The 25,800-nt window shown below is 51.7% G+C and overlaps 1 protein-coding gene across 2 annotated transcripts; it reads right to left on the minus strand.

Moving 5' to 3' along the window:
* Nucleotides 1-7,632: 7,632 nt before the first annotated feature.
* On the minus strand, nucleotides 7,633-24,998 carry TYRO3 (TYRO3 protein tyrosine kinase). Of its 2 annotated transcripts, none has more exons than XM_043920327.1 (19): nucleotides 24,882-24,998; nucleotides 22,455-22,638; nucleotides 22,125-22,225; nucleotides 21,369-21,539; nucleotides 19,841-19,927; nucleotides 18,970-19,085; nucleotides 16,482-16,659; nucleotides 15,651-15,796; nucleotides 14,973-15,117; nucleotides 14,461-14,590; nucleotides 14,278-14,378; nucleotides 13,895-13,990; nucleotides 13,483-13,563; nucleotides 12,995-13,087; nucleotides 12,457-12,578; nucleotides 11,940-12,049; nucleotides 11,606-11,765; nucleotides 11,272-11,408; nucleotides 7,633-8,917 (listed from the first exon to the last, which is right to left on the minus strand). In XM_043920327.1, the coding sequence occupies exons 2-19, from the start codon at nucleotides 22,625-22,627 to the stop codon at nucleotides 8,527-8,529; spliced, it is 2,538 nt and encodes an 845-aa protein (XP_043776262.1). In that variant the 5' UTR covers nucleotides 22,628-22,638; nucleotides 24,882-24,998; the 3' UTR covers nucleotides 7,633-8,526. The 2 variants fall into 2 exon arrangements, with proteins under 2 accessions (XP_043776262.1, XP_043776260.1); XM_043920325.1 differs by lacking the exon at nucleotides 24,882-24,998 and adding an exon at nucleotides 24,394-24,775.
* Nucleotides 24,999-25,800: the final 802 nt, after the last annotated feature.

The raw sequence follows: 25,800 nt of genomic DNA on the forward strand, positions 1-25,800 counted from the left end.
AAGTCAATCCTCGTTGAGTTAAATTTTACTTCCAGAGGACCAACTTAAGCCAGGGTTAACAAAAGCTGTCATTCCCAGACGCAGGCATTCAGACAACGGTGGAATGTTCTCTGCGTGATGGGAGGACCCAACCGTTGGCCTCCGGACGGGGGAGCGCTCCCTCCGGCCGTCGCAGCCACACTCGGCTCCCTGGCCTGCAGCTGGGGCCCGTCCAAGCCGCGGACAAAGGTGCCTGTGTCCGGTCGGAGCCTCTGCCTGCCGGCCGCGGAGAGGCCTCTACTGAGGCCAGGGCGGAGCGAACCGCCTGCGACCCCGGGCGTGGCCCGGCTCCCTGGTGGGCCAGCTGAGCCCGCGGGCTAAGTCGCTCTAGGCCCCGGCCCCGGTCCCACGTGCCCCTCTCTGGGCCGAGCCGCCCGGCCCGGCTCCTCCGGATCCGCCCCTTGTCAGAGCCGGTGGGTAGAGGAAAGGCGCCGGCGGCAATAGCATGAACTTTGCTCTAACAAAGTTCAGGCACAGCCCTCTGACTTGGGGCCTTTCGGGTTCTCAAGGGTAGAAATGTACAATTCCAACCTCCCTCTTAATCATCCAGGGGCTTCCTCCACGTCTGTGTGTCTTAGGCAAGGTCCAAAGAGCTTCTCTCCTTTGCTTTACCCCAGGAGAAAACAGGGATTTGGGGGAAAGGAGAGGGGCTCTGCCTTACATTTACTGAACTTTGGCCCTTAGCCAGGCACTCTTCTAGGCTCATTGATACTGTTTTAGTTAATCTTCAAAAGGACTTGTGAAATAAATATTATTTTTACATCCTATCTCTACGGTGTTAGAAAACTGAGGTTAGGACTTCCCTGGCGGTCCAGTGCTTAAAACTCCAGTTCCACTGCAAGGGGTGTGGGTTGGATCCCTGATAGGGGAGCTAAGATCCCACATGTTGTGCAGCCTGGCATCAATCAATCAGTCAAACTAGGAGACTGAAATCAACAAGACTTAATGATTTGTTAGTTGTGGATGGTGATTGAAAAATTGACCCAACCTCTCTGCCACATCTACCCTCCCACACTGGGGCATTGGAGAGAAGGAAGAACTAGGTAAATCCCTGGGTTCTGATCCTGTTTGTGTTCTTCTTTGCTGGATGACGTCATGAACAAATCACTGTTTTGTAAAGCCTTGGAAGACCTGCATTTCTTCCTTAGACTGCAAGTATGTCAGATGGGTCAGTGGTAAAGAATCCACCTGCAGTGCAGGAGACCCAGGTTCTATCCCTGGGTCAGGGAGATCCCCTGGAGTAGGAAATGACAACCCACTCCAGTATTCTTGCCTTGGAGAATTCCATGGATAGGGGAGCCTGGCAGGCTACAGTCCACGGGGTTGCAAAGAGTCAGACATGACTGAGCAACTAACAGCCATGCCCTATTATGGTGTTCCTTAACCCCTGGGGGACGTTGCAAAAAATGGAAGAGAAACTCGTAGGAAAACTACATTCCTTATCAGTAATTAAAATACTATACTAGTGATACTGTGAAATGGGATAAAAAGTCTATAAATAAACCCAAATATATATGTGAATACAGTATATGAAAAGGAAGTAATACATAGAAATACAGAGATTATTCAAAAAATGTTCAGAAAACATGGACTGTTCAATATGAAATTTTTGGGACAATAAATAGCCATCTGGAAGAAAATTAATTTGGATCTATATTTTAGATGACTCAAAATGGAACAATGAAAAGTAGACTTTAGAAGCCCTAGAAGAAAACATAGGTTTTTAAAAATAATGTTGGAGTATGGAAATCCTAAGTAGTGTAACACAAAAGCCAGAAGCCACCCACATACACGTGCATACACAGACACATTCAAACTACAATAAAAAACACCATACAGGGGCTTCCCTAGTGGCTCAGTGGTAAAGAATCCGATACCTGCCAGTGCATGAGACACGGTTCGATCCCTGGTCCAGAAGGATTCCATATGCTTTGGGGCAATTAAGCCCATGCACACAACTATTGAGCCTGTGCTCTAGAGCTGGGAACCGCAACTACTGAGCTCACGCACCACAATTATTGAAGCCCGAGAGCCCTAAGTCCATGCTCCACAATGAGAGCAGCCACTTCAATGAGAAATCCTCGCACCACAACTAGAGAGTAGCCCTCAGTCCCTACAACTAGAAAAGGGCCTGCACACAGCCAAAAATAAACAAGTAAATAATTCTAAAATTAAAAAAAAAACCCATACATACTACATATCACAGACAAAAGAATAATCTCCTTAATATAAAGTAGCAATTATGGGAAATTCCCTGGTGGTCCAGTGATTGGGTTGGGACTCTGTGCTCTCACTGCCAAGGGCCCAGGTTCAATCCCTGGCCAGAAAACTAAGATCTCACAAGCTGAGCAGCACAGTCAAAAACACTTAGGAATTAGTAACAAGAGACCAACAGTTTGGTAAAAAAGCACACAATGGGAGGTGGAGGGATAAATTGGGAGATTGGGATTGACATAATAAACTACTATATATATATATATAATAGATAACTAATGAGAACCTGCTGTATAGCACAGGGAATTCTATTTGACATTTTGTATTGGCCTGTATGGGAATAGAATCTGAAAAAGAGTGGATATATGTATATGTATAACTGACTCACTTTGCAGAACAGCAGAGACTAACACAACATTGTAAATCAACTACATTCCAGTAAAAAAAAAAAAATTTTTTTTTAAAGTATACAACAGTTGTAAAGAAAATCAAAATGGCTCTTAAACATGAAAAGATGCCTCATTCATAATAAGAGAAGTACAAGCCAAAGTTACAATGAAATACCTTTCTCATCTATCAGGTAGACAAAACTGACCTATGGAAGGCAATTTGGCTATATATATATATATTTATTTTATTGCATCTGGTCTTAGTTGCAGCAAGAGGGATCTTTGTTATGGCATGTGAACTTAGTTGCGGCATGTGAGATCTAGTTCCCTGACCAGGGATCAAACCCAGGCCCCTTGTATTGGAAGTACAGAGTTTTAGCCAGTGGACCACCAGGGAAGTCCCAGTTTGGCAATATTGACCAACATTTTAAATGCATTCCTTTGACTCAGCAATTTCTCTTTTAGGAATTTTCCTATGGCTATACTCATCAGTATGAAGCAATGTGCTTCAAAAATTCATTGCAGCACTCTGTAATAGTAAGGTATTGAAAACAACTTAGATGTCCATCAATAGTGAGCTTATTTAATAAATTATGGTATATTATAAATAGGAGTGGAGATGCATGTGTACAGCTAGGGGAAAACCTTCAAATGCAAGGCTTAAGGGTATATTAGATTTGAATTACATCTATAAAATGGAAATAATAATCACACCTGCTACAGAGAGCTGTTGTGAACTTTAAATAAATTAAAATACCAAAAGAACTTAGAACAATATCTAGAATACATACCCTTAGATATTTACTTACACACATATTGTTAATAAAAAGAACAAGGGGGCAGAACAGCATGTACAATTACCTACCATTTGTGTAAAAGAAAAATAAGTATATGGGTAAAATATCCCTTGAAAATTTCACAGTTAATCAGTAACAGTGGTTACCTCTGGACAGAAGAAATAAGGGGCCAGCAGCAAGGCAAGTTATTTTCACTGTCTACCTGTTAAAGTTTTTTTACGTGTATTTGACATCTATTTGAAAAGATAATTTTTTTTTTAATTAGGAAACTATCAATCAGAAAAACATAATCAAATTTTATGATATAGAAATTATGTTCCAATCTTTCCCATTAGTGTTATTATGTTGAAATGATTATATATTGCAGTCATTGAATGGTTTTTAAAACACCGCTGCACACTTTCAAGCATAGCGCTTGCACCTAAAAAGTGTGGTCCTCAGGCTGGCAACATCTGCATCACCTCAGAACTTGTTAGAAATTCAGAATCCCACCATACACCTATCAAATCAGAATCTATATTTTTAACAAGATTCTCGGGTAATTTGTTTGTAGCATCTTGTTTGAGGTACGAGAAGCACTGAGTCAGAGGACATAATTTAAAAACACAGAAATACAAAACAAAACAAAAACACTGCTCTACTCTTGTCTCTTCTCTTCGACTCCCATCTCTCAAAATTGTTGTGGCTCTGAAACCAAGCAGAATTCTATGGGGTCCCTCCTGAGTACAAAAGCCTTTTTGTGTCCTCCGTTTCTGGTTTGGAGGAAAAAAGGCTTCAGCCCTATAGACCTTCCCTGAGCTTCAAAGGGCAGATTCAAGCAGTTACTAATTAGGGGAATAAGGGAATGCAGAAACAAAGGAAAGGCAGCCAGGAAACCAGGGGCAGGTTTCTAGTTCCTCCTCAAGGAATATACATCACAAAGTGATACAAATCTCTTCAGTCCTTCTGCCTAGGAGGACTAAGGCCCCCACCCAGGTGGAGGATGGTAATTTCAGACAAAGCACAGAATCCAGACTGGTTAGAACCAGAAGGCTGACTCCTAGAACACCACCCTGTTACCTCATCACCAACCAATCAAAGGAAGGTCCCGCACCCCGCAGCCGTCCAAGCAAATTTCGTCTATGAAAACTCTTCCTTGGCAAGTCCTTAGCACTCCAGTGCCAGTGCAGGGGGCAAGAGTCTGAGCCTTGCTGGGGAACTAAGATCCCGCAAACCTTGAGGGTACAGCCAAAACCAAAAAAACCTCCCCACACCTCTGAGGAGTTCAGCCATTTTGAGCATGAACTGCCTGTTCTCCTTGCTGGGTTCTTGCGGTAAAACTCTCTCTGCTCCAAACTTGAGCATTTTGGTTTGTTTGGCCTCACTGTGCATTGGGTGCATGAACTTGGATCTGACAACAGCTTGATGACTCTGGAAAATATTGCTGAGTGAAAGAAGGCAAACACAAAATAATACAACCTATGTGATTCTATTTATATGAACTGCAAAACAAGCTACACCAATCAGTGGTGTTTGAAGGCAGGATAGAGGTTACCTCTGGGGAAGAGAGAGGCGGCAGAGATGGGACAGGATCCAAATTGCTCCTGGAGTGTTGGTAACATTCGGTTTCTCGATCTGGTTACTGGTTATTTGGATCTGTTTGTGAAAATTCTTTATGACTATACACTTCTGATTGGTATATACTTTTTGTATGTGTCACACTTCAATAAAAAGGTTTTTTAAAATTCCACTATTGGGACTCATCTGGTGGTCAAGTGCTTAAGACTCTGCTCTTCCAATGCAGGGGGCTTGGGTTTGATCTCTTGTAGAGGAACTAAGATTCTGCATGCCATGTGGTGCAGACAAAAAATTTATTAAAAAAAAAAAAATTCCACTATTATCACCTACCTCAAACCCCATGACTGTTGCAGGGGGGCCAAGGTCCAAGGTGCTTGGGAGAAAGAGACTGAGCTGAAAAAGTTATTTACACTGATTTTCATTACTGACAATTTCAATTTAGATAGATTACTTTGTCACACACACACTTATTGGAACTCCTGTGCATTTTTAAAAAATGTATTTATTATTTATTTGGCCTGCCATGTGGCATGTGGGATCTTAGTTCCTGGACCAGAGGTCAAACCTATGCCCCCTGCAGAGGAAGTGCGGAGTCTTAACCACTGGACCACCAGAAGTCCCGTCCTGTGCATTTTTAAAGGCACCTACTATTGACAAGCAGTCACCCAAAAGATGACATGATTGCAATGAAACTTCCAGACACTCTCTGGTGTGGTATGAGAATTGCACAGGCTCTGCTCTCTGACATAGTAGGTTTAAAGTCTGGATCAACCATTCGTTAGTTACATAACCTTAGACAAGTTACTTATTCTGCATTTCTGTCCTTTCGAAGGATAATTATAGTCGCATTTCTATAGGAACATTCCCTGTAATAAGTGAGATAATATACATGAAGCACCAGGCACTATACCTGACACATAACAGGAGTCCATTAATAGTAGATGATTATTTAGATGTAAAGATCTCCCAAGATGTAAAGGCCATGGGGTCATAAAGAGTCAGACACAACTGAGCGACTGAACTGAACTGAAAGGTCTCCCAGTCAGTAATTCCCAAACACTACCTCATAGATAATCATTACCTGCTGCTGCTGCTAAGTCACTTCAGTCGTGTCCGACTGTGCGACCCCATAGACGGCAGCCCACCAGGCTCCTCTGTCCCTGGGGTTCTCCAGGCAAGAATACTGGAGTGGGTTGCCATTTCCTTCTCCAGTGCATGCATGCATGCTAAGTTACTTAAGTCGTGTCCGACTCTGTGCGACCCCATAGACGGCAGCCCACAGGCTCCGCTGTCCACAGGATTCTTTAGGCAAGAATACTGGAGTGGGTTGCCATTTCCTTCTCCAAATCCTTACCTGCAGTTAAAGCTAATCACAAGCAGGAAAGATTCTGAAAGCCTGAAAGTTACTTCGGGTCTCATGATCCACGTGGGAACGAGAATCTGGAGTTCCAGTAACAGGTTTTTCAGGATATTTGCTTTCAAAAAGTATCCACCCCATTCCACTGCCCTCAGCCAGCCGTGCAATACCTGTGTCCCTCCCAGTCTTCCACACCCCTCGACAAAGAGAGTGGCCATTTCTCACGCCTCCTGTGGCTCATTCCCATTAGCTTGCTCCAAAAGCTTCTGAAGTTTTCAGGTGGAAATACTTGAAAGCAAACTTCATGCTCTTATTTCTAATTCCCAAGAGGCTCACCATTCTCTTTGCCCACTTTTCACAGTTTCCTGGGTCCAGGCGACATTGTGAAGGTGAGCGCTGTCTCCACACCCAACAGAGTCTGATAGAGGGTTAGGAGGCAGCCAAAGTAGTCTCTTTGTCTCTATTCCAAGATAAAGAACTTTTTCAAAACATTTGCATTTTCAAAAGGTCAATGGTGGTAGGATTATAGGTATTTGGCATTTTTAAAATGACTTTCAGCATTTTCCTAATTATCTCTAAGTATTATCTCTACTATAAGATTCTTTGGGACCGTCTGTAATTACAAAAGCATTTTGTGCTCAATGCAGAAAACTTGGGAAACATAAAGGAAAAAGAAAAGTCCCCTTAATGACATCATGTAAAGATAACAGCTGTTAACATTTTGGCAAATGTCTTTCCACACTTTTCTCTCTGCAAAGATGCTTCATTTTTGTGATCCGGAAAGAAAAGTAAACATTTAGGAGACAAAGCCTTGAGTCTTTAGTCTTCAATTTATTTCTGTTTTTAAACAGCGTCTAACGGCTTGGGAAAGTCCCTAACAGCAAGGGCCTGCCCCATTCATTCCCAGAGGCTCCCCTAGTCAGGGCTGGGGTCCTGGCTCCAGTTACTCCCCTTCAGCCACACCAGTCACCAGGCCTATTTTCTCTCCATCTCTAGAGACATGGAACAGAAGAGGGTCTCCAGTTAGAGGCAAAATTGGAACTAAGGGATGCTGCATGGAAGGACTGGGCTGAGACACAGCTGCCTTTGTTAGTATTGGGATATTTTGGGATTTGGTAGCATGCTCAGCGGAGAAGGCAATGGCACCCCGCTCCAGTACTCTTGCCTAGAAAATCCCATGGACAGAGGAGCCTGGTGGGCTGCAGTCCATGGGGTCGCTAAGAGTCGGACACAACTGAGCGACTTCACTTTCACTTTTCACTTTCATGCATTGGAGAAGGAAATGGCAACCCACTCCAGTATTCTTGCCTGGAGAATCCCAGGGACAGGGGAGCCTGGTGGGCTGCCACCTATGGGGTCACACAGAGTCAGACACGACTGAAGTGACTTAGCAGCAGCAGCATGCTCAGACAGGAGGGCGTGAAGAGGGGCTCCTGGACTCCTCTCTGGCCTCATTCATTCCTGGGCAAGCTGCACAGCACCCCTTCCTCTTGCCTAGCTCCTCAGCGCACTGCCTTTAAAAGCTGGGCAAAGGATGGCCCATGTCATTCAGCATTCCTGGCCGTGATCTGCTCAGCTGCTCTTTACTCCTGACCTAGACAGGATGGGTAACCGAGAAGGTGACAACGATTCAGACCTGAGTGTCCCACTACTTCACGCTACAGAGCTTGGGATCCGACTGTACCAATCCCTTACCAATTCTCACCTAAAGGGGAATAATACAAGGGCATCTCTTTGTGAGGAGGGGCAAACCTGGGCATTTAAACCCCAAGCACAGGCACAGATGGGCCCCCAGGCCAGAGATGCCTCAATGCATGCACTGAAGCAGCAGGGCCGCTCAGCTGGGAGATAGGGGCCCTAACTTCTCTCCACACCCATGGTAACCATGGAAACATAACCACCCCCCTCTGCCAGCTGCCTGCGTTTAGACAACCAGGCCTGGCCCACCTCCACCCAGCAGAGGCCTGAACTGATGCCAGGCTGGCCACAGAGTTTTGCAGGAAGAACTGGGATTGGGTGATGTGGTCAGTCCAGGCTTCCAGCACAGCTCAGGAGGGCTACCACAGGAGCCTCCACGCCTTGCTGCCTGGGCTGGGGTCAGACGGGGCTTAGTCAGCCAGCACAGCGGCCGGCAGAGCCAGCCACGTGGCCCCGGATGCCCTCGGCCTATGGGCTAACAGCTGCTGTGGGGCAGTAGCCCTTGCTGCAGTAGCAGCAGCCTCTGAGACTCACTGACGGGGCTCTCTGGCTGCTGCTCGCCCTGCCCAGGCCGCTCAGCCAGCTCCCCAGGGCTGAGGATGTACCGATAGTCACTGGGGGTGCCCCCCACGGCCCCCAGGCCACTGCCATCCCCCGCCCCGCTGCTGGCCTGGTCCCCGCCAGGCAATTCCAGGTCGCCTCCCTCAGTAGGCTCCTGGGCCCCCTCAAGGTTGATGTACAAGGGGTCCTGGCTGGCGGACAATACAGACAGGCGGCCCAGGACCGTCTCCAACTCCATTCGTAGACATGTGAAGCTTGGGCGCTGCTTGGGGTCGGCACTCCAGCATTGGTACATGAGCTCATACCTGGGACAGAGAGAAGGGTGAGGGGAGGGAGTGAGGAGCCAGAGAAAGGGGAAGAAAGGTCCTCCTCTCAAAAGCAGAGGCCCCTTTATTATATGAAACCACAATTTAAAAAGATGTGATTGTGGAAGTTCCCTGGTGGCCTAGTGGTTAGGATTCTGGCTTTCGCTGCCGTGGCCCAGATTCAATCTCTGGTCAAGGAACTGAGATCCTGCAAGCCACATGGCAAGGTCAAATATATATAAATTGAACACTCTGTGTCTGGCACTATTTACTGGCCCTATGGGTTTACTGTGTATCTGGCACTATTCTAAGTATTTTATATTTATTACTAATTCTCACAATATTATGAAATAAGTGATTCCTACTCTACCAATGCTCAAAAAAAGGCAAAGAGAGGTTAAGAACGTTGACTAAGGTCACACAAGTAGAAAGTGATGAAACCAGGTGGGTAGGGTCTAGAGTCCCTCTTCTGCTGTTTTGGGAGGGGGTAGTAGGAGTGTTTTTTGTCCTGTGAAACACAGCCAGGAGTCAGGGTTATCTGGAGGAGAGTGAGATTTGAGCATTCACCCTTTGTCCTAAATCCTCATCCATTCAGGGGGTCTTAAATCCTCATTGTTCATGGACACATTTGAGAATCAGAAAAGCTTCCAGCCCCTTCCCTGGCAGCAACATTTTTTATGTACAACTTTAGGAGCTTTATAGATTCCCTGAGGTCTTATTTCTATTCCCAGTGAATGCCTCATGCTGAAGGAAAAAAAAAAATCTAACAGGAAGGGGCTGAGACCAGATCTAGTCAGAGCAAATGCCTGACTTTCTTGCCTGTGCCCACAATAAAAGCGCCAAACACTCCCCACATACCAGGCCTCCTGACAGTGGCCTCCAATGATGGGGGGAACATCATGCCAGACACTGAATAGGTCGTGGGAATGGTCCAGGCCATGGCTGTGTGGCTGGGCTGGGATATACTGTCAAGGCCGTGCCAGGAGCCAACTGGCGCCTGTCCACGGGCTGCCTGGTGCGAGGCCAGCGCCTGCCCACCCCCTACTAACGACACTAACTTCAGTCCTGAATGACACTAAGCCAGAGCCTGGTCCCCACTGCCCAGCAGAGCCTCTGTGGCTTCAGAGGCCCAGGCAGGCTGCAGCCACTGGGAGACCTGAGTTTTCTCACTTCCCTGAGCTCTGTTGAGGGGGAAGCCCTGGTTTGTGCACTCAGATTTCCCTCTCTCCCACAGTCCTGCCTCAGGGTCCTTCAAAGCCCCTACCCTAGAGGAAAGAGGATCCCACCACTCAGGCTGAGGCTTCCTCTGCCTATCTCCATTCTTGCACCTCTGGAGGTCCAACCCCAGAGCAGGAAATAGGTTTGTAGCCTCCCATCTCCTAGTACTAATGCAAAGGTCCTCTGGGGGCCCAGGGAAACTCTGGCTTGCATGGCGTGGGAGAATAATACTAGAATAGACAAGTCATAGTGGGGGTCATGTTTAATAGGCACATTCTAAAATCACATAGATCTAGGTTCAAGTCTCAACTTATTCACTTAATAGCTGTGTGACATGGGTCGTGTTACCTAACCTCTTTAATCCTAATTCTTCATCTAAAAAATGGGGATAATAATAGTCTTTTCCTCATAGCGTTAGAGGAGGATTACCTGAAAGAATGCCTGTGAAGTAGCCAGTTGATGTTAGCGATACTGTGTTCTAGTTACAAGGGGTTCCTGACTCTCCCCCGAGCAGCAAGTGTATCACCATCCCGCCCCATTCCCAAGGGCTCCAGGCTTCCAGAAAGGAGGGAAGACAGTGCCCTTCTCCCCAGGATTGCAGTCTGTTATCTTAGGTCTCTCCACTCCCCCAGAGCAGAGGCCCAGATAAGAAAGGAACCCAACCTCCCACCCCCAGCGCCCCCTCCCTGTCAAGCAAGGAATGCGATGGAGCAGCAGTTTTTCCCAGCCCCCGTGGAGCACTCCCGGAGGGGGAGGGAGTGCTCAGCTTTGGAGAAGGAGTCTGGGTGGAGAACGGTAACAGGGGATCCTGCACTGTTGCTCAACCCTGGACCTTCTGTCCCTGGGGGCGAGGGGTGGATTCCTGGTTCTCCCTGGAATCTGGAGAAGATGAGCGATAGGTAAAGGCTGGAGGAAGAACTATAGGAATGATAAAGGAGGAGAGAAAGGAAACAGGAGTCGTAGATGAAAAAGACAGTTCGGGGTAGGAGTCAGACTTGCCTCTAATGACAAGGATATTTCCACAAAAGTTCAGTTGAGGATCGCAGCCCCCACCAGGACCACAGGTGTGGTGGTAGCCGTCACCTGAAACCCCAAACACCTGTTCCCACCCAGAATCCCCTTCCGGGGGCACTCACACGTCCTCCATACACTCCGGAGGCTGTTTCAGGCGGTTCCCGCCGATGAGGTAGTTGTAAATCTCAGCGTTCTCGATGCCGGCATATGGCGTCTGCCCACGAGTCATGATCTCCCACATGGTCACCCCGAAGGCCCACTGGGACAGAATCGAGGTTGGACGGGAGGTGTCACTAGGCTTCCTAAGCCAGGCAGTCTCGAAGCAAGCACATCTTGGGGCTCAGGGGCCTCGGGATGGGACAGCCAGAGCCCAGAGGGCCGAGTGGGCTAGGCCCTCGAAGAGGCTACAGGTCCACCCACACACTAACCACAGCAAGGCCACCACCACCTGCTCACCACGTCACTGTGTACAGTGTACAGGTTGTCAGCCAGGCTCTCCAGGGCCAGCCACTTGACAGGCAGTTTGGAGGCACAGCCCTGACGGTAGTAGTCCCCACTATAGATCTTCCGGGAGAGTCCAAAGTCAGCCACACACACCGTCATGTCTTCTGCCAGCCTGGGAGGGGTTGGAGGATGGGGTCAGCCTTCCACCAGGCCGCAGCCTTAGTAAATCCAGGGTGTCCTTGTCCCCAAGCCATCTCCTCACAGAGCAGATACTGTCCTAGTCGGGGGCTAGTTCTTCCTGGCATTGCTTCCTGCCTCCCACCCGAACCCTCCCGAATTCACATACATGCAGTTCCGAGCAGCCAGGTCTCGGTGGATAAAGTTCCGGGAGCTCAGATACTCCATGCCACAGGCAATGTCCACCATGAACCGGACCAGGGTCTGCAGCGGCAGGTTCTGGTGGGCAGACAGGACAGCAAGCTCAGGACAGACCTAGCCAGGGCAGGAGGAACGGGATTCCCTGACCAGGAAACCTAACAACTGTCCTCAGAATCGCTGAAAGGAAGGGGGTGGAGGGGCCTCCCAGTGCAAGGAAGCTTTGGCAAACCTGAGGGAGAGCACTCAAAAGTCAAGACTGTCCCCATCTGGGGCCCCATGGGGCTCCTCTCCCAGGAAGGGGCCTGGCCAAGCCTCAATTCCCAATGGGGACTTGCGAGGGAGAAGGAAGCCTGTTAGCAATAAAAGTCAGACTTGGAGCCTTCTTTCTCCCAACCAACTCAAACGGCCCTGCCCACCAAGCCAACCTCTCTCCCAGGGTTTCTGGGACTTTCCAACTCCCGGCCACTCCCACCCCAGGCACTCACAAAGGGGTTCTCGCCAATCCGGGAGGAGAGCAGGAAGGCGTGCAGGTCCCCGTGCTTCATGAAAGGCAGGATGACCATGGGGATGGGAAGACGGCCTTTGGCCCTGCTCCGGAGGCTCACCCCTGGGGACAAGATGGGGTCAGAGGGGCACATAAAGGTCAAGGGACAGTCCAAGCATCTGTGCGCATCCCCACCTGCTGGTCCTTCCTCTAGCCCTGGCTCTGCTACCTCTTTCCGCGTAAGTTCCACACTGGCCTGGCGACTCCCTAGGAGTCATTCTGGCTGCCCTTAAATCTCTGGAGCATCTTCTCTGTCTCCTCCTCCTCTGTTTACCCAAGCAGTCGTCAAGGTACAGGGTCTGCAAACTGAGCTCCTTACCTGGTGCCTGATCAGATCTCAGCCACGCCCCTCCTTGCTGTTTTGGTGTCTGCTTACTCACCAGGCAAGTCCGAGCTTCTCCCCACAGGCTGCCCTGGCACCTTGGGGAAGCACAGTTTTAGCCTCATTTTACATTTACCTCCCCCAAGAAGGGACTCACCAACAAGCTTGGCCACGTGTGGGTGGTCAAACTCCTTCATGCAAGCCGCTTCCCTGAGGAACTCTTCAATGTCGCTCGAGGCAATGATGTCAGCTGGGAGGAAAGGAGGGAGGGAAGGAGGGAGACGTGACCACCGTGGGCGTGGGGAAACAGCCTGGTCATGAGCAGGAGGAAACCCCACAGGCTGGTCTGTCCAACATCTCCACTCGCTCATGCTTTCTCTTTGGTTTGGACAGCCAAACCACTCAACCAACCACAGTGAAACCAGAGGACAGTCACTGCTGAGGCAGAGGATAGAGGCTGGGGCACCAAGGAGTGTGGTTTTATGCCTGTGAATTATTCACGTGGCACAGAAAGCATCCCAGTTAGGGCTGAATAACACATCTTGGAAAGTCTAGGGGCCCAGCAGAGCCTGCTTCAGAATCAGCCCCTTCTTTCACCTTCCCAAGTGACACCCTCACTCCACTATAGTAATATTCTCTACTCACCTTTCAGCATCTTGACAGCCACTTTCACAAAGGAGCCATCCTCCTGTTTCAACTGGGCCTCCCGCACTGAACCAAACTCTCCTAGGAACCGATCCAAACAATGGTGAGTCCCCTTGGCCTCTTGCTCCTCACTCACCTCCCCAGCGATCCTTCATAGGGACACAGTATCACTTTCTGGGGCCACTGAAGAAGGCTCCCTCATTCATAGCAAAGCAAAGTAAGCTAGGAGTGATGACACCTCAGCCTTTCTTGACCTCAGCCTCCATTCCCCTAAACGTCCAGCACCCAGGAGTTTATGAGCATATCCTGTTCATAGGAGCTGACCTACATCCACAGCCCCAGAGTGACATGGAAGCAACCAGACACACCCAGCCGCGGCAGCTCACGCCCGTCCCTGCTCAGCCCCACACACCTTTGCCCAACATCCGGCCCAGGGTGAACTGCTGCTCCGGGATGAGCACATCTTCCAGTTTGTCCTTCAGCTCATCACTGATGCCCAAACTGTCCACTGTGGGGAGGTGGCCGTAAGAAAGTGCAGGGACCTCTCTGGTCCTGATCCAAAACTCAGTCTGCCTCCTCCACCCCAGACGCCACCCTCAAAGCAGAGGTGAGCTTTATTCAGCTCCCCCACAGCTGGGCTGGCGACCTCTGCCAGGATAGGTCTACGTGTCTTTTCCATGGTGTGCCTAGGACTCAGCAAGGTTCAGACCTATTGGTCAAATCAGTAAGAGAAAGGCAGGTGCGGGTTCAAGACAGCCCATTCCTTCCTCATGAGACTCCCCACCACTCACTCACGTGTGGCCTCAATGCGTTCAGGCCTTTCCCGATTGAAGGACCGTGCTGCCCGGAAGTGAACAGCTGGCTCCCCCCGGGCCATGACGCTGTCAAAGGCTTGCCTAAAAGGAGACCCAGGACTTGGAGTCCGCTCCAAGGTCTTCAGTAAGTGCCTGCCTCTCTCTCCATGTCCCCAGCCCTTACCCAAACCGTGTCTCCTTCCTCCTCTTTCGAAGCAGGATGAGGGCCAGGGCAGCAGCTGTCACCAAGGCTGTCAGCACGCCCAGGACCACCGGCACCCAGGATGTGCGGCTGTGGGGAGCACCCTGCTGGCCTGTGAGAGACGGGGGCAGTAGCACGAGCTAGGCTGACACCACAGAGGCCCTTTAGAATTTTTAAATGATGGTCACTAAGCCTGATCCAATGGCTCCTCTCAGTTAGTAAGGGAGCAGAGTGGAAAGAGGCTCCAAAGGAAGACCCAAGGGTTCCTATTCTGTCAGCCACAGGCCCTGGCTCTTGGGACCTACAGTGTGACCAGGCATTTCTATGCTAGCTTGCAGGGCATGGGGGTGGAGGATGAGATACAACCCTGGCCTCAAGTGCTTGACTGAGTCTTCGGGCCTCTTAGGAGGGGAGGTGCTGCCAATCACCTCCCATCAGTCCAGGTTGCCCTGGAAAGCCTCAACCCCGTGGCCCCTTCCCCTTATAGGCCTTACCTGCGTGGTCATGAGAAGAGACCACCAGTGGCTGACTCCAGGGCCCACAGCCAACTGCATTGGTGACACACACACGCACAGTCAGGTCCTTCTGGGGGTCCCAGACCGTCAGGTTGGCCCTGGTCCCCTCCACCGTCAGCTCACCCTGTAGCCAGGAAAAGCCCCCATCCCACACTGAGCCTGAGGAAAAAGACTCCAGCTGGGTGGGGCCTGAAGGCAGAAAAAGATCTCACTAGGAACATGGGCGGTGAGGAACACTGTGGGTTCAGGGGATGCAGGGACACAACCTGCTGGGAGTCATCACATTCCTGCTGCAGGCTGCAGAGGCCTCTCCTGAACACAAACAAGGCTCAGTCTGAGAAAGCAGGGGTGGGGGATGGGAGGGAACTGAGGGGTGGAAGAGGATAAGAAGGCCTTATCTGTGTCCTCCCCCGTTTGTGCAGGAATGTACTTCCTGCCTGACTTTCAAAGTGGACACTGGAAGCAGTCTTAACAGGAGGTGGACTCCAATGAAGAAGGCAGCCTGCAGAGGAGGGCAGGACAGTGTAGACTCCCAGGGGTGGTGGAAGGCCCACCACGGCCCCCGGGCTCACCAAGGACCGCTAACCTGAATCTTGAAGGGCCTCAGAGCCCTGACGGCTGACTCTAGTGCACTTGGAGGGTGGAAGTTTCCCTTACCTGGGTACCATTGTCTTGAGCCCAGGACATTTTATAGGGTCCCAGGGGGCCTTCTGAAGGGCTCTCGGGGATCACTTCTTCCCACTCCAGGATGAGGCCAGAGTCTGTGCGGATGGCACGGAGGTTCTGGGGAGCGCTGGCTGGGGCTGTTCCCAAAGAGAGAAGCTTGCTAAGAGCCCTGCCCTGCCTGCACACCGTCACTAGCCCATGTGGGCCTTCGGAACTGGCTCCATAGAACTAAACTGCTCAGAGAGCAACAGGTGGGGGAACAGTTTGTCTGCCATTGCTGACTGCTATTACCCGCTGTCCTGGGGAGTAGGGGTGAGCAATGGCAATGCCTGGACCATCCCAGCGAGGCAGGGTATTGCTCTTCATCACCTTGGTTGCTCCGCCGTGGCATCCTTCACTCTCCTCTCCTCACAGCCCTGCAGCCTCCTTGCAATTGCTAGGAACTCCACGCACGTTTGTGCTATAGGGTCACTGCGCCCTCTTTCTGCAGGGATTTCCCCCAAATATGGGTCCTTCCTTATCATTCAGACCTCAGATCTCTGTATCCAGGTATTCCTGGAGCCCCCTAGGGCACTCTTTACCACCGTACTATCCAATCTTTTCTGCTTGTCTGCCCCACTCACTAGAACTAGAGCTGCTGGGTGGGGGCTGGATTTATCCAGTTCACAGGTAAGTAGCAAGCACTTAGTGAAGTGTTGGCTGACTGATGTATGATCCCCCCTTCAGGTAACCCTCTTTCAATCAACTCCATTCAGAACTGGAGCTGACACTGCCCGCCCCCGCTCATCCCTGCCCAGGCACTCTGCTCTCTAAGTCCTTTACCTAGACCCTTCGTGCGAAAGGGCACCCAGTCAGCATATGGAGACGGCCCCAAGGCATTGGCACAGCGAACTCTGAGGCTGTAGTTGGTGGCGGGTGTCAGGTCCCGAAGCAGGCAGGTAAAAGGTGGCACGGGGACCATGACAGCCAGAACCTCCCAGTCTCCTGGGGCCTGAGTCACCTACAGAATAGCAGAAAATCAATGATGTGAGGGAGGGAGGCTTCTTAGGCATGCGAGATGAGATGGAAGGTAGGATAGGTATGGATATGACTGGGGGTTTTAATCTATGCCTCTTCAAGTCTATCAGTGGAGTAACCAAGACATGGAAGCAACCTAATGTCCACCAAGAGATGGATGGATAAAGAAGATGTGGTAATGTATGTATGCACACATATATGTGGGTATATGTATACCCAGTGGAATATTACTCAGCCATAAAAAATGAAACAATGCAATCTGCCACAACATGGATGGACCTAGAGATTATCATACTAAACAAAACAAGTCAGAAAGAGAAAGACAAACACCACATGATATCACTTACACGTGGAATCTGAAATACAACAAAAATGAATACATACATGAGGCAGAAGCAGACTCACAGACATAAAGAACCAACGTGTGGCTGCCAAGGCGGGGGGTTGGGGAGAGGGAAGGATTGGGAGTTGGGGATTAGCAGATGCAAATTAGTATACATAGGATGGGTAAACAACAAGGACCTACTGTATAGCACAAGGAACTATATTCAATGTCCTGAGATAAATCATAATGGAAAATGAAGAACATACATATCTATAACTGAATCACTTTGCTGTACTGCAGAAATTAACACAACACTGTAGATCAACTATACTTCAATTAAAAAAAAAACTATCAGCAGACATTTGCAACCCATCCCTTCCCACACTCCTCCACTACACGTTCCACACCTCTACATCTTTGCAAATTCTGTTCCCTTTGCTGGAAATGACCTGCTCTTCCTAATGAAGTCCAACTCATCCTTCAAGATTCAGTGCAAATATCACTTTCTCTGTGAAACACTTTCTCAAATACTCAGTAAAATTGATGCCCCTTTGTGGACATGAGTTTGAGTAAACTCCAGGAGTTGGTGATGGACAGGGAGGCCTGGCGTGCTGCGATTCATAGGGTCGCAAAGAGTCAGACACGACTGAGCACCTGAACTGAACTGAACTGTGCTTGATGCATAATTGTTAGAGTGGATACCACTCTTTGTATTCATTTGGCAAAAAAGTTTGTTTACATTTCCATAAGTTGTTACAGAAGAACCCAAACTTTTGGGCCAACCCAGTAACTGTTTAAATGCCAGCCCAGAGTCTCAGAGCTTCTCAAGGGCAAAGGGCCTAGGAGCTTGGGGTCACCATGAACCTGGCCTGCACCTTACACTTTGGGGACCCAGGGCAAGAGTACAAATAGGGAGATCCAGTGTACCATATGACTAAACATTATGATTTTATATGATTTTAAATGTTAAAAATCAGCTAACAGGATATTAAGTAAAATAATTTCTATCTTAATATACTGACAAACAAAGCTACAAAACAACCTGGAAGATCAGGTTTGCATTTATCTACAATTCTCTGAATCCTTGGAGTTCCAAGCCTGAATGAGACAGCACAAGAGCCAGCCTCCAGGCAAGGGTCTGCACCATGAGGGACATCATGTGGATGGGTGTGGACAGTGGCCTCCATACCCATTCCCCCTCAGATGGCTGTCCTTGGGGCTTAAGGGTGCATGTACCTCAGTGTGATCCATCCTTGGGAGGATGGAACAGGGAAGAGCCGGATATCAGCCCCAGAAGTAGACAGATTTAAGAACAGGGGGTGTCCTGGTGAGCTGGACGGGTATATTCCCTTGGCCCTATGTATTCCCTGCCCAGGGGCAAGAGGTGCAACCAAAGGAGGGCCAGAGTGGGGTCCTCTAAAGGGGGGAACCCAGAGCAGGGCCCTTTGCTGCCCAGGAGAACTGCCTAGAACTGTTTCAAAGGTTCCCCTTTAATAGCTTCGAAGTGAACAGACAAAAACGAACAAGCTGGCATTGCCTCATTTTTAGATTACTTTACTTAGCCCTCCCACTCTCTAATGCCCAGGACCTCTTCTGGTCCCCTGTTCTCTGAGGCCTGAGTCAGGGTGTGGAGCACGAGAGTATAGGCATCAGATAAATCAAAGCTTTGGGGTTTTGCCCACATAAGTAAAACTCTTACAGGGTATCCCCAGTCTGATCCACCGATCTGTTTTCTAGCCTGAAGAAAGCACAGGTTGAACTGATCTGCCATCACTTGTTTGCCAGAGCACCCTATAATAAGGGGCAATGGCCAGGGCTGTTCCTGGTAAGGGAATAACACCTGAATAGAGCTGGAGTCCAAGCCCCGAGGGCAAGACTAAGTAAATGTGATACCACTGTCAACCAAGTGCCACCAAGACAGCCAGAAGGAGGAGGGCCAGGAGAGCCTGTCCCACCCTCTCAGCCTACCTGGACTGTACAGGATTGGATCAGGGCTCGGCCGTCGGCCCCCGGCACCCAGGCCACGCTAACGTTGCTGCTGGACAGCTTCGTCACTGTGATGTTGAAGGGGGCTGCGGGCAGTGCTGCAGATGGAGACGTAGAGTCAGTGCCCAGGAAGGACAGAGAAAGGGAGAGAGTATGGGAGTGGAGCCTTGAGTCCCTCCCTAGGGTTCCCCCCACCAAAATGAGGGCCACTCAGCACTCCCAGGACCACAGTAATACAGAAGCCAAGCAACCAGCAGCAGACAGCTGCTCATACCTGGGAGAGGGCCTAGGCTGTGGCGATAGGTCGCCTCTCCCTGAATCAAAAGGCTTGTCTAATCAAGGAATAAGGTAAGACAGTGGATGGGTGGGGGACACAGTATCTCAGCCTTGGGAGATACGAGTGAGAGGCAAGTGGCCCTGCAGCCACAACCCATTCCCGAGCATACATCAGCTCTCTCTCTCTCCCTCTGTACCCCTCCCACTGTGCAGCAGCCCTCTGGGTCTCTACCATCCTGCTAGGCTGTTTCCCCCACCCCCATTCCCTCCACAGGGGCTGGAGAAGCAAGATTGGGCATGAGCCTTGACCGTCTCCTGCTAGCTCCCTCTCTTCTTCCCTCCCAAGGACTCTGCTCCGAGATGGGAAATCTGCTGTGACGTCAGGTTTCTATTCTCATCGCAGCCGTGCAGGGTCTCAGGTGCTCCCACTAGGAATGGAGCTATGCCAATTAACCCCTCATCCCCCAGATCCCAGCAGGAACGAGGCGAGTTGGAACACCAAACAATTCTAACTTCACCCACAGCCTGCAGAGAGGGCCTCTGCCTCACCGCTCCTCACTTCCTGGGGTCCTCCTACCTTGAAGATGAACAGTGGCCGTGCGAGAAGAGGCCAGGCCTTTTGGGTTGTGAGCTTCACAGGAGAACACAGTGCTCTGGGTCACCCCTGGGGCCAGAAAACCTTAATTAGCATGCCCTGAGCATCAACTCCCACTCAGTCTGGGATTGGGGAAGGGGGATAGCCAGGCTCTGGGTCCAGCCAAAAGAAAGGGTTAGACCATAGGGACCATGATATAAATCCCAAGGCTGGGGCTCTGTTTTCTCATCTCCTGAAAGGCAGAGTTGTGAGAACCAACTGATGTAACATACATAAAGTGCACAGTAAAACACTTGAGAAATGTGACATGTGACACCCCCCACCCCCACCTCAATCCCATCTCTGGCAGACAGCACAAAGTTGCCTCCCTTTTCTGGTCACTCCTTTGCACATTCCAGAGAGCCCTTCTGTATTTGCTCTGTGCCAAACATTGTTCTATTTGCAAATTCTCTGCCTTTCAGTAGTTCTCTGCTCCTGATGGCACCAGTCTCGTCTTCCCAATTATACTAACTCCTAGGGGGCTGGACCGATGGCTTCCCTTCCTTTTGTATTCCCTAGATCCCCCGTGGTGCCTAGCACACTGTGCTGTGTGGAGTAGGAGTTCAGTGAGTGCTTATTATCTAGCTGGCTGCCTGAGGATCCCAACCACGCACTTCTGGAGAGAACTGAACCCGACCTTCCTTCTCATCTGCTCCAACACAGTGCCTCCCGAACGGGACCTGCCCTTACTTCCAACAGATCCTGCAGATCATCTCTTTTCAAATTCCTAAGGGACTTGGCAGATCAGCGTCCATCCCTCCCAACTTCCAGTACATGAGACCAAGCTCAGATGCCCATCTTTTTCGGCCAGTTCAAGCCTCCACCAGAAAAAATAACTTTGTTTCACACATAAGGGAGCCTCACAGGGCGTGAGGTGCGTGCCTGGGGATCTTGGGGTCCATGTGGGTGTGCAGGCGTGGCGGCTTTGGTTTAACTGTAAAGAGGCATGGGAAAGGTCTGGAGATTTTCTGGAAAGGGCCATTAGAAGAGTAGGCTCGTGTATCTATCTATGCACTGGCTTCACCTACCCCCTTTTCCTACCCCCTCCCCCCCACTATCCCCAACTCTGCAGCCTGAGACTCTTGTCTTCTAGACAAGTCTGCCAGACACCCCTCCTAGCTCTGCGTGAGCTGGTTCCTGGCTCCTTCCCTTGGGGAGGGGGGGGAATGGGTGCCCCTGGTCCTACACATTCACCTCTCAGGACCGGCTGTGCTCGGCCTAGACTGCTCTGAACTAGCCTGCTGTGAACGAAGGCAAGAGGCTCCAGCGTCTCCTTAAGCACACACAGCAGGCTCACCACAAATCAGCCCACCCGGCCAGTCTAGCACACCTGACTAATGAGCTTAGTAATGGTGCAGGTCACGTTCTCAGGCACTCTGGACACTCACAACAGCAGGCTCAGTGACTGAAGCAGGTTTGAACTCTGCCAGCCTCACCACCCCTGCTCAAAGCCCCTCCGGAGGCTGCTCACCTGTGACATTTAAAACAGAAGGAGAGGGAGCAGGTCCCCCAACCTGCGTGCCTCCTCTCCACCAGATAATGGTAACAGGTTCCGGGGGCCCCACGGCCTCACAAAACAGTTGGAAAGGGGCATTGGGCGGTACTGCCAGGTCTTTTGGCTCCACAGTGAAAAATGGCACACCTAGGGGTAAAAGGCAGGCGAGGAGTGAGCCTTGAGAGACAGATTCTCCCTTCTCTGGCAGCCCTTCTCAAAGCCAGGGAAGAGGCAGACGGTAGGGAGCTGGGGGAGGGGCAGCAAGGAGGGGGAGTGGGCGGGAGCCTTAGCAGAGTTCTGCTGGCAAGCCCCAGATCCCATTCAGGGGCCTTTGTTACTTTCTTAGTCACTTTGTTTTCCTGGGCTCAACAGCTCTGAGCTCCTACAGCTGTGGAGCCTTCCTCCCCTCTCCCAGTCCTCCCCCTCCTGGCCTGGCCACTTGGCAGAAAAGGGTCTAGCCCCAGATGGGTGCTCAAGGCTTGTTTGTCAGACAACTAGAACTCGACTGCACCCCATAGATGATGGGTCCTAGTCGTCCCCTTGGCTCTCAAATCCCCAGACTCCAGTGGGTAGGTCTTGCATGTAGGGGCTGGGCCTGGAGTCTGGTGCAATCCGGTCCCAGAAGGCAGTGGGGCTGCCCAGATTCTACTGAGCTTCCTTGGGCATAGGTGTGGTCCCTAGCAGACCGCACCTGCTCCAGGTCAACACGCCCACGTGGCTCTGCCTCCTCACCTTCTACTGTGAGCCACACTGGCTGGGAGGTCTCGGTTTCGCCGCCATCCTCCACCTGGCACCAGTACCGGCCCGCATCAGAGCGCTCCACTGACTTCAGGCTGTGGAAACAGGATACCAGGCCTCCCACGGTCAAGGGGGGCAGCTCTGCTGGGCAGACTCAATGGGTTCAGCCTGCCCCCATTTCTGGAAGTATCCACAGGTGGCCAAATTTAAAAAAAACAAACCACAGACCTCTGAGCATCAGCATTGCCCCCAGCTCCCAAATCCCATGGAAAGAAAACAACATGCCCCCAGACTGGCATCCCACACCCTCCCCGAGTCCTGCACCTGAGGAAGCCAATCCAGTGCTGCTCACTGACGGGGATGTACACCTGATCCATGCTGTGGACCACAGCCCCGTCCTTCACCCACTGGATCTCAGGCTCTTCCATCCCCTCCACACTGCAGTTGAGCTTCACTGGCTGTCCCTGAGACACCGTCAGCTTCACTGGGGCCCCCATGAGCTTCAGGCCTGAGAGATGGGAAAGAGAATGTGTCATTCTGCTTGACAGGCACCCTGCATCTGGAAATATCCCCCATCCTCTCCTAGCACTTAGTTTCTGTGTCAGAAGGCTCATTCCTAGCCAGTGGCCAAGGAAGCAGAGGCAGGACAGTGTGGGAGGGAAGGTGGCCTAACCAGCGCTGCGGGAGGGAACATGACAAGCTCTCCAGGCACCATTTCTACCAGTGCCAAGTTCCTCCCAGCTGTAAGGAAGTGACCTGTTCCCCATACCTCCCTGCTGGGCAATGTTAAGTCAGGCCCAGCCACCAAAAGGAAAGCAAGCCAGGCTGCAACAGCGGGGCGCCCTCATAACCTGGGGCAGGTACTGCCCTGGGAATCACTGCTGTACCCAGTCAGAGCAACAGGCAGCCAGCTCTCCACCCAAGGTGACAGCCTAGACCCTGCACTGCTGTTGGCATCCTCCTGCACCCCCGCCTCTGGCAAATGTAAGGAGGAAGGGAAGGAGGGGGTGCTCCCCCGAAGTGGAGAACATATGGCTGCAAAACCACGTCAGATCAAACACATGGCAGCCTTCCTGGCAGCCGGCCGCTCTATTAATACCTGAATGTGTGCAGGGGCGGGTGCTAGGAAGGTAGGAGGTAGAAGGGAAGGGAGGGGCCCTGAGCCCAAGACCCCTGAGCTACTGTCGCACCAACAGGGGGCCACCCTCTAGAACACTACCTCTGAACACACACACACACACACACTCCAACTATGTGTTTTTAAGCAGTGAGGCAGAGAGGGGCAGGTGAACTATCTATTACACTGAAACCCAGTCCAGCTTCTTCCTGCCCTTTGCTGTGTGATGCTAGGCAAATTTCTGAGCTCTCTGATCCTAAGATACACTCTTCCGCCCATAAACACTTGTCACTATTTCCCTTCCTTTTCCTCCTCTGAGATGCTGCTATGGCAGGGAGAGCTGTCTGAAAAGAAGATATCTGCTCCGTGGGCTGTTGCTCTGCCCTGTGTCACTTCCTACTCCTTCATCTTCTCAGGACCAGTCACAGGGCAAAGAGGGGTAGCTTTACACCCCATACAGGACAGGCAGTCCCAGGGGTGTGTAGTGTGAACTTAGGGATCCCGGGTGCTGCAAGAAGCACTCTAGCCACTGGCAAATGCCTCAGTGGCTGTGTGGGAACACAAGGCTGAGCAAACACCAGCAACTCTGCCCCAGTCCATCATCTCCAACACGCCTGGGTTTCAGGAAGCTCAGAGCAGGCACAGGGACTAGAGTATGCCCAGGTGTTTTCTGCGACTGGACACTGTGAAAGCCCCTGTACCTACATGATGTAGGGGTCCTGTGGGTGCTCAGTCCCAGCCCCACGGGCTTCAGAGTGGACCTTCGCGTGTGGGGCGAGCAGGCTGGGGTCCCCAGGACTGGGAGGGGAGAACAAACAACTCGGAACATCGAGGCGGGAAAAGCCAGTCCCTAACATCCCCCGCTGACCGCTCAGCTCGCAGCCCCACTCCTTTCCTTAGAACCCCGCCAGAAGAGCCCGGACGCGAGAAAGTTGGGGCGGGGGGCCAACCCAAGATCCCGGGGCGAACCCACCGCTGAGCCCCCTTCCCCAGCCCCCGAGCCTCGGCCTTCCAGCTTGGAGCCCTCGGCTCGAATCTTCGGCCCGCCCAGGCCCCGGGCTCGCCCCGCTGCAGTCCCCGGGCTCCGATCCCCGCCGCGCCCCTCCGCAGCCCCCCGCTCTCCGCCGCCCCCCGGGCAGCCCCTACCTGCGGCCGCGGGCTCGGGGAGCAGCAGAACCGCCAGACCCGCCAGCAGCAGCAGCGGCGGCGGCGGCGGCGGCCGCGGCAGCGGCGGGAGCCCCGACCGCCCCATGCTCCGCCTCAGCGCCATCGGCGGCGACGCCGCACCATGCCGGGCCCGGCCCGCGAGCGACCAGGGAGGAGGGAGGAGAAGGAGGAGGGAGGAGGAGGAGGAGGGCCGAGGGAGGGACGGGGGCCGGCCCGGGGGGCGGTGCTGGGGCTGGGGCTCCGAGACCCGCGCCCGCTGCGAGTCGCCGCGGCGGCTGTCAGCCACGCGGGGTCCCCGGGGCCGCTCCTGGGCCACCGCGCTCCTTCCACAGCCGTCGCCGCCGTCGCCGCCGCCGCTGATTCATGTTCTTCTTGGAGCCGCCGCCTCCTCCCCGGCCCGCCCGCCCGCAGCCCGAGCTCGTACCGCCCCCCCGCGGAACCCCGGGCGGCTAGCTCCGGGCACCAACCTAGTAGCTGCCAGCCAGCCGGGCCTCCGGCCGACCAACCCCCACAGACCTCCGTAGCCCCGGCCGGCACCCGCGGTCCCGGAGAATACCCCAGTGGAGAACCCAAGGACCTGGCTGGGTCCCCTAGATGGGCACCCCAACCACGCCCCTCCTTTCCTTAAATACACCCCAGCAGCTTTTCCAACCCAGCACTCTAGATCCTTCCCTCAAAACCTTCCTAGAAACCTCTACCACACCCCAACTTTTGTCCAGACTCTGACCACAGAACCCAGCACCCTCCTCTCAGCACAGAAAATTTCCCCTGGATACTTCCAACCATCAGGCCCTGAAATTGTGGTGACTCAGTGCTCCCCCCACAGGACCTACTAGCACACCTTCGTGCCTCATTCATGAGTTTTTCACCCAGATTCCCTATATTCACATTCCACTTTCCACCCCTTTATCTCCAAGACCTTGGGCCTTGGGTCTTGAGTTCTGAGATCTTGGTAATCCTCTGGTTTTATCCGCTGTCGCCACTGTTACACTCACAGGTTAAAGCCCAATGGCCCACATCTCTGGGGGACTGTCATTCTTCCTAGTTGCTCCCTCTGCTTCTAGCCCCCATCCCTCAGGATGTGATGTGAAAGTTGGCTGTGTTCTCACAATATCCAATAAAACATTAGCTATTAGTAGATTACCTTGCACATAGTAGGCACTTCATAAATAGACAGATGCTTGTTAAATGAATGAATAATTGCCTCAGAGCTTGGCCTGCCCCACCACCAGTAATCATGGGGGTAGCTGTGTTCACAGACATCCTGTCTGGCTGATAAAGAGCTAGTTCCAAATCCATTTTACCAAATGTCCCCTTCCTTATGCCCTTGCCTTTAGGGGTCCCCGGGACCAGAACTCCAGAGGGCAAGTCCCGGAAGTACTGGGT

Source organism: Cervus elaphus, chromosome 12, assembly GCF_910594005.1.
Source record: "Cervus elaphus chromosome 12, mCerEla1.1, whole genome shotgun sequence".
Classification (NCBI taxonomy): Eukaryota; Metazoa; Chordata; class Mammalia; order Artiodactyla; family Cervidae; genus Cervus; species Cervus elaphus.